This window comes from Bipolaris victoriae (genome assembly GCF_000527765.1).
Source record: "Bipolaris victoriae FI3 unplaced genomic scaffold scaffold_131, whole genome shotgun sequence".
In the NCBI taxonomy this organism is placed as follows: domain Eukaryota; kingdom Fungi; phylum Ascomycota; class Dothideomycetes; order Pleosporales; family Pleosporaceae; genus Bipolaris; species Bipolaris victoriae.
This window is the reverse complement of record NW_014575261.1, coordinates 1-13935: the sequence shown is the minus strand read 5'-3', so window position 1 is coordinate 13935 and position 13935 is coordinate 1. Positions and strand designations below refer to the sequence as shown.

Genomic DNA, 13935 nt, shown 5'->3' with positions numbered 1-13935 from the left:
GAGATGTTGAAGGCTTGAAGAGAGGTGATGTTAGTATAGGTTATTTTCATTCCTTTGTTTTGTGTACATTCAACACCGGGCTGGGCCTCTAATTCAAGATACTTTTCTCAAGATTCTAATCACGAAATAACAGCCTGCTGTCTTACACTAACCCAAACCCTGCCGGCCCCACGCATCATCTAATATACCGCACCCAGAACTTCTTTGGAGAGCTCCAGTAGCTAAGATGTATTAAAACAAGATTGAATCTTAAGTATTCAAGGGTGAAGTAGTAAACCTACGCCCGTCTTCTAAATGTAGCAAAGAATTGCCGCCTCGGGAGGCCGATAATGTTCCTGAGTAAAAACGCACTCATTCAGCTTCAGCTGATTACGATATCAAGCATGATAAGGCAATTTTTTTTCGTCTATAGGTATTCCATGCCATATCGCGTTTTCGTTTTTCCTGAGACTATGTTGCCGTCAAACGCATGTTCAGGTCCGGTGTGCTACGCTCCCCCGCTACATCTGAAGAACTTTTTTTGATTTTCTGGCCCCGTATAGTTTTGCAACTTACTGTACTATGTACTACCGGAGTATAATAAGTAGATAGAACAGTATAGATAGGGTTGCAAGGCATGTGATTTAACGCCATATAACTATTGTAATAAGAGTCCGAAGGTCGGGTCGAGGTAAAGTCTCGTTGCACTATATGTCTCGTTACGCAGTGCGGCACGTTGAGTTGATCCTTCGACCTAGAGGAGCGTTCCCATTCAATGTATCCAAGCCTGGATAATCCATGGATTATAGCTGCATGAACCTCTCACACTTAATCAGCTTCGATATTAACTGGGTCCAACTCTGCCTTGGTCAATACTGTCCGGGTTTGCCTGGCCTATTACAAACAACAGCAGGAAGGATCCTCTCCCTGGGTATGACAACGAATGGTTGGGAGACCACTACGGATTCCAAAGGACAGGATGATCATCGCGGGGCTCGGAGTTACGTAATATACTATCCTGCTTAGACTAGCTATCTGGGATAGCAGTGCTATCCCAACCATCCTGCCAAGATAGCATAGAAGAGATTATAGGACTAGACATAATAAGCATATCATATATAGATTTTACTACTACTTTTATTATGGTTAATTTGAAGTCTACTCTATTACTAATCACTTAACTTTATAAGATTAATACTTATTAGTCTATTTAATATAGATTAGAAATTATTAAACTTATTATTATCTGTCTTATAAGTACGCTACTTCACTATCTAGCTAGATAAACCTTACAGAATACTAACGTAAAGCTCACTAGCCTTAGTGCGGACCTGGCAAGAGAAGTATAGACCCGAACCCCCGTGTAACAGTTATTTATCACGCTAAGGTTGGGGGTGTATTACACCTTTAAGATAAACGTCACCGTGCCGTGAATGATAGTCTTTACGAGTTCTGCGGGAACGGGTTGGCTTTTGGTGCGTTTGATGCAGGTCAGTGAGTCTTGAAGATAGGTGCTGAGGCGTGTAGCGTGCTCGTGAATTGGGGACGGCCACATTGCCTGTTGAGGCCATTGCGTCGCCATAGCGCCGCAGTCGCAGTGGGCTCCTGCGCCTGGGTGCTGGCTATTCAATTGGCGTCCAGGGCAGGTGTTTGCAGCTGAAATTACGCGTTCCTAATTCCAGGAATTGAGATTCTCGCTATTGTGGTGTTTTTTGTCTCGTTTGTTCATTGAGCTCGTAGGGCCGTGCTGCGCACGGCCTTTCTCGCCGAGAAACTGAGAATCAGCCGTTGGGGCCGAGTATAGCCAGACATAATTGGGGCGGGGTGAGTCTTTGGACTTTAACGCGCCGCTAGTGGAGCCCCGCTCCCAGTGGAAAAACAGTTAGGGCGATCCCTAACATCCAGTTGGGGAAGGCGTTAGTCTATGCATGGAGTTAGATCGCGGACACCACCAGCCGATGATGCGCCACGATGTGTCTGCTACGAATAAAGATTTGCAGTCGATAGATAACCTAGTCGGAGATTCTACCGTATACATTTGCATTGGGAAGACTTCTTCTCCTTGGGTACTAGTTTGCGCGTAATCCGTCTGACGCTTAGCCCGGAACGTAAGTCCATCGTGGACCCTCGTTCTATTTCTACCGCTTATCACTCATCAGCCAATGGGGATGCAATCTGTCGTTCACGGGGCCCGTGTCGGATGGACTACGGGCATGCCCTAAGACGAAAGAATTATACGGGAAGTGAGTGGCTGGCTGGCCACGTTTTTTGCGAGGCATTGCAGCCGATAGTTGATTGTATAGCAACTGAACGTTGAGTAGTATTTAGTTGGCACTCACAAGACCACTCGTAATGCTAGACAACTCGTGTTTGAATTTGTCTACCTGAAGTCGTTTATTTCCCTAGAAAGCAGTCTTTGGCCTTTTGATCTTGACACTGGGACTGGGACTAAGACTTACCATGGCAGATGTAAAGAAACCCACGCGAGACAATATCGATGTGCCGGAGACTGGTAGAAGCCCACTATCCACTACCATTACAGACTCTTCAGGCACGATTCAAAAGATCTTGTTCGCCTACCGCGGGGTCACGTTGCTGTCGACAGAGTCAACACATGTCGGCGCGGCGCAATACCGGGACGATGACAACGTCTCCTGGCCACGGTATTGGCTAGGACGAAGCGACTACCAAACAACCGAACTCCATGCAGAAGACCTCTATGTGTACGCTGGCACGAGATTTGATTTCGCCTGCAAAGACCTTGTCGTACGCTGTCGGCGGCTGATCATCGTCGGTCCAAGCAAGAGTGCAAGCACAACAGATGTTGTATTCACCACATGGCCCGGCGAGCCCCTGACACCTGAAGACCCGACGGACACTGCCGCCAAAGGTGCGAACGCGGTGCAAACGAAAAGTTATGGAATGATTGACCCCAGTGGATTTCGCCACATGATGTATCACAACCACATGGCCGAGACAGGTGCAAACGGAGTAACCCCAACCTTCACGGCCGCTCATGGCAAGAATGCTGGCTCGATTGTCTTCTTCGGTGAGATTGTGAATCGAACGAGCGAAAATGTGAAGGTCCTATTTGATTCGCAGGGGCAAGAAGGAGGAAAGGGTGCAAAGGGCCAACAAGGTGGCAAGGGAGGTGACGGTATGACCGATTCGAATAAGAGTTTCTTTACGCCGTTCGAAGGAGATAATAACAAAAATGCGGACCTTTGCAATGCGGGTAAAGGAGGGAACGGCTCGAATGGCAAGAATGGAGCTAATGGGGGTAATGGAGGAGCCCAAATAATCAGATCCACTCATGGCGACAGTACGCCGACTGTCAGTGTTGAAGAAAATGTCAACAAGGGGGAACTAGGCCGCGGAGGAGATGCAGGTAAAGGAGGAGAGAGCGGGACCGCCGGCTATTGGATAGAGACCTTTGCCGCACCCTGGAAAGACGATATACAACACGGAGGATGGCAACAATCTGGTAGCAGTGGGGAGCCTGGCAAAGATGGAGAAGCAGGAGAACAAGGTTTCTCGTTGACCACCGAGAACAAGAACTACGAGGGCACTTTCATCGATCTCACGCATCTTCTCATGGTCCAGCAAAGGCTCAACTTTGAGTGGGAATGGGCGGTCGGTCTGCAAACTCCGCTGGGTGACTACAACACGTCGGAAGATGGTGCGGTTGGTGAGCTTTTGAAGCTGCGGTTCCAGAGGTTTGGAGCCAGCTTCCAATGGGTGAAGTCTACAATATCAAAACTCAGTCTCCAGCAGCCTTCTGCTGCAGACAACCACGACCATGACCAACTTGTGGTAGATGTTCTAGGGAGCTTCGACATCTTACCCAAAAGTCAAGACTCGTTCCGCGATCGCATGTGTCAACGCACGCTCGCTTGCTGGGGTTCAGATATTAAAATCGACGAGTACTCCAGCCAACATTACCCCATAAAAGGGTCAGAGAGCGAAAAGGAAAAGCAAGACATAATAGAGAAGAGACAAAATTCATCCAAGAGACTCAGGACTGCCGTCAAAAAATTCGAGAAAAGCTTGAATCTCTGCCTGGGTATGGTCAAACAGCTTGAGGACGTGCAAAAGTCTCAAACGTCAACAGCGGGCCGTGGATTTCTCGACGTCCCTCAAGCTAACATACGCTTCACTTATATTTTGCAAAGTCTGGAAGAGACAATGAAGCTCAAAGCGGAGAAAGATCGACTACAATCTCAGCTGGACCTCGCTGCCCGGAACAGGGAGAATACAGGAATCGACAAGCAGAAGTTTGTCAATTATAGAACCAACGCTAAAAGTGATCTGAAAACTGCCCAGGATGAAAGAGAAAAGCTGCTGGCAGCATTGCCAGGGCAAGTCTCGGATGTTGGGAAGGCAAAAACAATTGCGCAGGCCAAGCTTGATGGGCTCTACGAAAGTCATAGGCCCAGCCAACTTGCGAGCTGCTCCTCTCTTATGAGCGTTCTGAGTGTTGTTGGGAACTGTCTGATGTTTGCTAATGCGGAAGTCGGTATCCCCTTGCTCATAGGAGCAGCATTAGAGACAGGTTCGGCCATTCATTCCGCCGCTACTACCAGCGTCGATGTGAAAGATGAGTCCGGCAATGTGCTCATGTCATCCGATGAGCTTGACTCCAAGGTTTTGGTAATCGATCGTGCACTGGATCAGAGTGGTCTGCTCCGCAAACTCCAAGGCTCCGACTCAGCGAATAATATAGGCAAAGCCTACGAAAAGATTGTTGTGGCAAAACAGGAATTTGAAGCGCTTTGCGATGAAGTGTTCAACGACCATAGTCTGGCTGGGCAAGCAGAAGTTGACGTCGCGCGAGCTGCGTTTGATGATCTGGTGGCCAAGGCAGATCTTTTGAATCGCTCAGTCATTAAGCTGAAGCAGAACAGCGTGGAGCAGCAACGCATATTGTTGCTGGAAAGTGCAGCCGACAGCTACATTTTGAATTATGATGAGGAGATCCAAGCAGGTTCGGATCTTGCGTTCGAACAAGCCTTCGACATCTGCAGCACTGTTTATTCTCTGCGAACCAACGAAATGGCTTCTAACTTGCTGAATCTTGTGCGCGCCTGGAATGCAGCGACACTAACGCGATGCAACATCTTGGACAACTACATTGACCTAGGATCTTTCGACAATATAGTGAATGATTCTACATTCCAACTTGATGCGGAGCAGGCAATGGCAGAACTCATCATTGGCTATGAAGCCTTGGCGAATCGTAACCCTGTTCAAACCCATGATATGAGCCCTCCATTTACCTTCACCGAGGCCAAGGATGCAGAACGTATCTCTGATCTTAAAAATAACGGAAAATTCAATTTCTGTTATGTTTCCGGTTCAAACAAGCGTTTCAAAGTAGACACAAACTGGTATGACATGCGTCTAGAGCAGTGCAGCTTTGAAATCCCAGGCATAAAGCTCAGAGGTAAGCCCACCCTTCCAGAGATCATGAAATAAGCACTTTAGTAAAGATAATGTTACGGATAATGTTGACTGACACGACGATGCTCGATACAGACAAGGCTGCTAAAGAGGCAATAAAAATAGGCGTCACATTAGGAGGATTTTGCTCGGTCTACCATCTTGACAAGAAAGAGATCCGTTTCAACATTGATGAGACAAACTTCAGTCTAATAGCTGATATTGACGAAGGCGGCAAGACAGACATACACATATTCGACAATCAAACGGTCTGCCATATGGAATACAAGGACAAAGAAGGTGATCTACATACTTTCGATCGCCATATCAGGTCGCCAATGTCCCAATGGTTGTTCCAGATCAGCGACTGGGAGAACATCAAGCAAACGTACGATTTTAGTGCTGTCACGGAGATCAAATTGCATATGAATGTTTCACATCGGAGCCGCAAACCGGTATCCCCTGCGATGTTGCATCTTGTTCCTACAACTCTGGATGCAAATGCGCCGGAATTAGCTGACGCGGACTCGGCCAAGGACCCCGATGTGACCAAAATCCACTTATACTCAATAGTAATGGATGAACCACCCCTTGCACGGCCCCTTGGACATAACGAAGCCCTAATATTTCTCCCTGGGGGAATCTCAGCCAGCACGATTTTTGAGAAACTCCTTCAGCCTCTTCGAGGTGGCCGGCGACAGGAGATCCTGAGGCACAATGACTTCACAAAGTCTCGGCACGGGAAATGGGCAGGCGATCCAGAGGTCGGTGCTAAAGAACTCAACGCCATGAGCAACGATGATATCGTGTCTAGTGCAGGCGAGTGGCATAGGAATGCCCGTGTCAATCTGAAGCGGCTCAACGTTCTCCCAGATGATCGCACCAAAGTAATGTTTCGAGGACCTGACGACAATTCGACTTATGGGAAAGGCCACTACACAAGCATTACTGCTGTGCATAAGTTTGAAAATGCGAAAACCTTCATCGAGAATGGCCCGGTAAGTGCCCCAACCATGGTTTTGCTGTCCATGTAGTTGGTAGTCGTGGGCTTTATTGCATGTGCTACGACCGGTTCCTTCCACTGCATGCATCGTTAGCGGGGGTTTGTGGATTTGATCTAAGTGCTAACATAACCCATAATGTAGGTGGCACTGACTGCAGTCAAATCCTTGTCTCCGGCAAGTTATGTGATCAGCCCAGAACAAGCGAAAGAATACAATCGCGAATATTCTTACACGGACAAATGGGAGTGGATGCTCAAGCACAGTAAAGAAATCATGCAAACTGAGCAGGGGTTTACGACTGGTTCCAAGGATATAACCGGCTACACCGGCCTTTTAGGTGGCGCTGCTCAGGTAAGCCATCATCTCCATTGAGTGTTGGCAACAAAGCGGAAGCTACCCAATCGTTAGCATATATAGGCTTGATGCTGATGAGATGGTCTAGATCACTCTGAGAGACTGTGGGCCCGCTCGCACATACCCTGACGGCAGCATCGTCCGGGTCGTGATCGCCAATGTCGATGAAACATATCATCCGTTTGCGCAGTCGGCTGAATGGTGCTTCTCTTATGATCCACTTTATCCCGAAGAGATCATGGTGAGCCACACGAGCATCGGTAAGAACGCGTCGTATTTCAATGATTACATCAACGCCACAATGGCCCCATATGTCTTCCATACAGCGCAGGAAACAATGCCATTTGCGCACAAGGCCATCGAAACTGGTAAAACTGTGGACCGCGTCATACTAGATCATGTGATAACGAATGATGATCGCCACGCGGAGAACCTTTCGCTCATTCGTCGGTTCTTGGCCTCAACAGACATCGTAACTCCATTTTTGGTGTTTTTGAGACAGGCATTTACGAAGTATGACCCAGAAATGACTAAGAAGGCAGAGGTGATCGTTCACAAGGCTACCTTGGAGGAGATGATGAGGATGACGCCGGCTGAACTGGAAACGGGTGTGAAAAGCCCTGTTGTGAAGGAAGCGCCGGGAATTGCTGGCTACGAAGGCAGCTTCAACTCAGCCTCGGTCATGATAGGGCAACCAATCGAAAGTTTGGGAGATGTGAGCTCGAATCCCGCTGGAGAGAAAGTCTGCGATGCTGTGAAGACAGACCTCGACCAGACAGTATTCCAGAGCGAAGATCGCAACCAGATCGACGCAATGCGCAAAGCAGTGGAGAAATTGGTCGATAAAAATAGTAAAGGATGGGACTTGAAGAAAAACACACCTGGCGAGCTGTTCGAGATCCTCAAAGCTGAGACGAGTCTCACAACGGATATACAAGCATTGTTTAAGAAGACATTGCTCGGCGGAAGTACCATTTCGGACGTTATGAACAATCTCAATCCTGGCGACCTTGCCAAGTTCCCAGACGGCTTGCTGGAAAAGGGCATGTCACGGTATGTAAGCAGCCTTCTATTCAAGAGACACGACATTGTAGAGCTCTGGGTAAAAGGACATCTTGAAGCCAAAGCATATCCGGAACTTTCCAAAGTCAACGAGGCTGCGAAACTGAAGGCTGAAGTAGCCAAAGCCAGAAATGATCTTAATGCGTGCCAAGCCGAGTATCAAACGAAGTACCAGGAACTCATTGTCGCTCGGCAGAAAAATGACAAACTAGAGATTGAAAAGCGGGTGGAAGAGGTCATCAAGAAGGAGGCGGAAGTAGAGGAGTACAAACGAAAAAAGGAGAAAGCGGAAGAGATGCATAGTATCGTTGAGGACAGAGACGAACGAAAGATGAAGCATGAAAATGAGGTAAAGGCGAAAGAGAAAGTGCTGTTTCCAAAGACTCGGAACGAAAAGTAGGGAGTCTTCATGTAAGGAGGCTCAAGCCTATCTCCCTGGAGATCCAATCTATCTGCCCAAATATGCATATCTGTCCCTATCGCTCTCCCGTTGTTGCCTAACCTCACCTACCAGTGCCTGTCTACCTTGGTTGGGTATGGCGTCGACTTCGGTAAGCTTCCGCGAACTTCCGGCCCCTAAAATAAAAGTAGCCACCCAGAGAATGGTCTATTGCTATAGAAAGTTTCTATCCAGAGACCTACCAACACATAGTGAGAATGTCGCCAGATTGGATTATCTATAACGTACCTCACGGGTTCGTGGGACTCACGGGTTCGTGTGATAGTTTTGCTAAGACTCTACTAAAACCCCTACTACCTACTAATGTTATAATAACTACAGCACTTATAGTCTTCTTATAAATATTAAATATAGCTTACTCTTTAAGCTCTTAAATAAAGCGCGAATCTCTCTTTATAACGCGCTATAGCTATTATTATTATTAATAAATTTATACTAAGCCGCTAACGCGTAGAAAACACTACGTAAGTAGATCGCCAGCCTTGTATTATAAACCTTACTAGGCTTAAGAAGAAAGTAGTTATCAAGTATAACTATACTCAATCTTAATTTACGTAGATTTCCCCCTAGGCATATTGTTACACGGGGTTAGATGCTAATACTTCTCTGTGTTATGACTAGCCTCAAGATAGAGAGGATATTTCGCCGTTATGTTTATTTAACAAGTAATCTGTAGGAAGGCGGAATAACTATAGAAACTAAGTGTTCTAAGAAACTTAGTATATCTAAGAACGAGACGCTTATAAAAACCTTCCGCTCTTAGGAATATAGCGCCGATACGAACGCTACGCTAATAGTAACCTCTTATTTATATTAATCTACCTCTTATTGTAACGGCGTAGGCAAGACTACTCAGATCAGTGTCGGTAGTAGTGTCACTTAGAGGCATATAGGAATGCGTAGGACATTAAACGAGCTGTCAGATTATGGGTATATAGCAGGTGGTTAGCAGAATCTGGGTGCTTAAGCAGACACCCGGATTCTATGGTTAGTCACCGTGCACGATCCACCGCGATCGTCTTAGGTACTCCGTACTGCAATAGAACCCAGTGCCTTCTATTGCTAAACGATCATGGTCACAGACTCCTTCCCTGCTTGCTTGTACCTCCTTTCTGACGCACAGACATAGTGTTAGGATATAGAGGTGACTGCTTGTTCTATTATAGACTCAGAGGTAGCCTGATTGGATAGACCCTAAGAAAGGAGTAGACATGAAGCTTGAAAATAGAGCAAAGGTTAAAAGAGTTCTGAAGAAAAAAAATTCTTTAGTTTATCTTATAAAATAGACTTAAATGATTCTAGATCTATTTTATTCTTTCTTTCTAGCCTAGTATATGATGCTACGTGGATTTGACCCCGATTCATCCTAATCGGATAATTACGCACCCTATCTCTATTAATGGGCGACGGAACAAAACCCATTTCGGGTTCTGTCCTGGGAGAAACCCTAAATATCTGTCGTTTTGTTCCCGGGATTTTTGCGTCTTACGGAATAAATGTCTAAACGTACCCTAATTTAGCTGTAAATCTATAGTCTAGTGCAGAAAATTCACGCGCTTTGAACGCACTAGGTAATTAACAGTTATGATGGAGGCGATTGAGCGTCGCTGTGTAGGAAGTGCGCCTACTTTGCACGGCCAGACCGACGACCATCATCGAGTTTGGACTGTTTGGACTGTTTCGAGAAAAAAGCGCACGTGCAGAAAGGCTCTATACAGCTGGCTCGATGACGTGCGAAGCCGACGACTCTCGAACCAAAGATGCCACGTTCTCCGAACAAGCCCAACAACAATGCGAAGCTGCCGTCACGACCTACGAAGACTGTTCAGAGCAGCCGGTAGATTTGGCGGAAAAATTATAAGCATCATCAACCTCTAACAGACACTACATAACGACTTTGTTGCACTGCTCGACCCATACTCTCCAAGCGCGCTCTAGTGGCTTGATCGTCTTGATCAGGCATTGCTATACCATCAAGCATGCGAGCGAGGCAAGGCTACATGGATACTAAGCATGCCTCGGCTTGGGCCCGGTCGATAAGCCTTGACTGCTACCTGTTCGACGTGCTCGCAGAACGCATACCATCTCCGCACCGCGATCCCTTAGCAAAGCTCCATCACACACTTTCGTATTACCAGTTATCTGTCAGATCACTCGGACTAGGTCAAACCTACGGGCATCGGGGTCTCGAACAACCCCACCATTTCGGTCTCGTGCTTCAGGGCATGCTGTCAACGCAGCGAAGCACCTCTCGTGCACGCTTCGAGGATGGGTATGAGCACATCATTATCAATGTGCTTCGTCAGAGGCGCAAGATCGCGAATGTGGGGTCCAAAGGTGGGTGAGGACTGGCGAGAAATTGTGCAGAGAGCGAATCTTCATGATGGAATCACCGCGCCTCGTCTCGGACCATGAAGGTATGTGCAAGACGTCTGTGGGGTATCGCACCCATACAACGGTCACTTCTGCGGATACTCGATAGTGCGGCATCTACACGGCATCAACTGTACAGCGAGGGAAACATCCTCAATGGGCCCAAATGGGGTGCATTGGTCCTTGGACATCCTCAGACTCTCATGCGAGAGTACTCTGGGGTCAGGTGGCAAGCGAAACTCTCGAGAAAGGGAGCAGAAGGACGCAGCAGAAGCCATAGCGGTACAACGGAGGAGTGTGCGCACATCGGCGACCTCGATGCTGGAGGCGGAGGACTCCTCGAGTCCACTCTCGCGATCGTAGATAATGTATCTCATTATCCATCCCGTTCCGATGCATAAAGGATGGACCGCACCTTCGAAAACGAGCGGGGGTTGCCTTTCGTCCAAACACGCGTCACCAAAACTAACGAGCCCTCGCAACAACCTCCTCCAGCCTGGAAGATCATACTGAACATGATTGGACTAATAGGGTTCCCCTCACATTCAAATGATACAAATGCAATCATAGGTAGTTCTCATAGCTCGAGCCTCAATGTAGACTGAGGGCGACCCGCGTTCGCAGCCAAGAGAACAAAACGCTTTATATCACGGACAGCCTTCAGGGCAACATGCAGTACATAGAATGGCACTGCCGGGGTGCGGCGTCCATACTAACACTAAGCGCTCGTAATTCTAACCAAAAATAGAATATACAAAACACTCTACTTGTTTCCAAGGTCTCCGACGCTGAATAGTCCTCCGAGAACACTATAGCTAACCTATTCCCTCAAGACAGGTGTGCTTGCGACAGCAATGACCGCCATAGCCAGCTTCTTCTCCAAAGCCGGCTTCTCATCTTGACAATGACCACAACTTTGCAGATCGTATAGAGATCGCTCGGCGCCTCTTGCTAAGCCTTCGCTAATGTGCGTTTGAATGTGCAAGATCATTACCCTAGGACGTAACAAAGAATCTAAGACATCACTTCCCGACGTGTCCAATCATCCCCTTGTCCAATAATACCTGTTCGTCCGAATCCATGCAGTATGGAATGTGTGATAGACTGCGCCTTCGAACCGACAGATTCAATCTCACTCGGGCGGTTACTTTACCGGATGCGGTCAACGCTCTGGTCACCACTTCCACACCAAGGCCCACAGCCATAGCTTAGTAATTGCCCACGCAATCATCGAGCAACGCTATACTTAATCGGATCACTTCTCTCTTTAAGCCGCTGTTAGGTGGCTGTGTAGAGGTTCAGCACTGCGACGCGTGCGATGGGGGCTTCAACGTTGTCATGTTGGTCCTCACGACTCTGCACATTGCTAGCTTCATTCGGACTGAGTTCACATCTCATTTTTAATAACTTAGAACTCCCATATAAAGGATGAGCGGAGAAGCCTGAAGACCTCCTCATCCCATTACGGCAATTTCAGCTTTTCCTCCATTATTCATACAGTTTCTATCATCATGCGCTCCAAGTCACTTCTCTTTGCTTCGTTTACTCTCTGCCTCTCAGCGAATGCAGCTTCCAGCACTTCCTACTTCCCCAACGAGCTGCACGATGGCCCAATATCCGCACAGTTTGTGTCAACTGGTGAAAACATTGACAGACCAAGAATTTCCCCAGGCGTCAACGCTTCTACATTTGACTGGTCAGTTGAAGCCCCTGTTGAGACCTTCCACAAGGATCCTCGCAAGATCCCTTGTTAATGCTCGGACTTCTAGGTGGTACTTTGACGTTGCTTCGACCTCGTCCGCCAACGAGACGATCACAGTAGTCTTCTTCGAACGCGGCCCTACCGGTTTCCTTGGTAATGTGACGACCGAGAACACTCTATCTGTGCAGGTAACTGGCACGATGAAGAACGGTACTGTATACAACATACAGTCGGATGCATCTGCGAATGCAAGCGCAGTGATCAATACTTCTAACAATTCGATTTACGGCGACTGGGAGACGACCGGTTTCCGGTTCGCTGGTACCGAGGGTGGGACAAAGTATACGATCTCGATCAACGATGCTAAGCATGAAATCTTCGGTAGCATCACCTTTGAAAGTGTAAGTCAAGCAGAACCTTTGATGCGAATACTGGAAGATGGAAGTCGAGACTGACATGGAACATCCAGACCGCACCAGGTCACCTTCCTTGTGGCACGAACTCGTCTGCCGGTGAAACCGAGCTTATAACACCGCACGTCGGTTGGGCGAACATCTTGCCTGGTGCGCATGCCGCCGTCTCCCTTACTCTCCGCGGCGAAGAGATACAATACAATGGTGTCGGATACCACGATAAGAATTGGGGTGACGTACCGTTCGCATCGATTGTGCAAAACTGGTACTGGGGTCATGCGATCGTTGGGCCTTATACGCTTGTCTGGTTCGATGCGATGCTGCGCGATGGTCACGAATACACTTCTGGATACGTGTCAAAGAACGGTGTCTTACAGCTCGCGAGTTGTGCGGAAGGCCGACACTCCGTTAGGCCATGGGGTGAAAACAGTGCCTATCCACCTACAAACACGACCGGAAGAGCACAAGGGTTGGAAGTATACTATAAGCTAGATGATGGAGATATCTTGACGGCGAACGTTACCACTGGAGCTCCTCAGATTGAATTTAGCAACTACGCGCGTTACATCGCTTCGGTAGAGGGATCACTCTTAGGGTCGCAGAATAGAAGTTACAGCGGTGTAGGAATATGGGAGCTTTTTCGATTCTAGTTATTATCAGCAACTCTTCGTAAGATCACGAGGCTTAGAAGGTAGGGGGTAGGTCAGAGGGGTCTTAGTCAATACATACACTCTTTTCCGAGATATTATTCTACCTTTCTTCAAATTCGGAACTTTGTAGCAGTACTTTAATATTACTCTGCACTACTTTACTTTAATTTATAACTTAGAACGTTCGCATTAGTATCTATCTTAGAGTATTACTATTATTTAGAAACTTTATAAGAGTTTAATAGTTTTAATTTATATATTATCTTATCTATAAGTTAACGTAGTTCACAAGCGAGTCGGCCACCCAAGCGAGTCGGCCACTTTGCTCCGACGCGTTAACGTCAACACTATAACACGTAANGACTCAACAACGTAACTCTCAAACTTTATACTCTGAATCAGATCTTCAAATTGCTCTTTTTGATATCCAATTAAAACGTGTTAAAAGCCAAAGACGTGCTGCTTCTATCTATAACGTGCCTCGAACTACTCTTCAAGA

General features: G+C 47.3%; 3 protein-coding genes across 3 annotated transcripts; all 3 read left to right on the top strand.

Moving 5' to 3' along the window:
* Positions 1 to 2439: 2439 nt before the first annotated feature.
* Positions 2440 to 8238, top strand: COCVIDRAFT_30820 (hypothetical protein; the record flags this gene model as incomplete). Its single annotated transcript, XM_014696172.1, has 4 exons — positions 2440 to 5422; positions 5515 to 6416; positions 6564 to 6773; positions 6865 to 8238. The coding sequence occupies 4 exons, from the start codon at positions 2440 to 2442 to the stop codon at positions 8236 to 8238; spliced, it is 5469 nt and encodes a 1822-aa protein (XP_014551658.1).
* Positions 8239 to 10277: 2039 nt separating this feature from the next.
* COCVIDRAFT_20111 (hypothetical protein) lies at positions 10278 to 11034 on the top strand (the record flags this gene model as incomplete). The annotated part of the gene is made up of 2 exons (XM_014696168.1): positions 10278 to 10635; positions 10781 to 11034. The coding sequence occupies 2 exons, from the start codon at positions 10278 to 10280 to the stop codon at positions 11032 to 11034; spliced, it is 612 nt and encodes a 203-aa protein (XP_014551654.1).
* A 1148-nt stretch (positions 11035 to 12182) lies between these two features.
* Positions 12183 to 13436, top strand: COCVIDRAFT_112274 (hypothetical protein; the record flags this gene model as incomplete). The annotated part of the gene is made up of 3 exons (XM_014696171.1): positions 12183 to 12367; positions 12441 to 12774; positions 12843 to 13436. 3 exons carry the CDS (start codon positions 12183 to 12185, stop codon positions 13434 to 13436), a joined length of 1113 nt encoding a protein of 370 aa, XP_014551657.1.
* Positions 13437 to 13935: the final 499 nt, after the last annotated feature.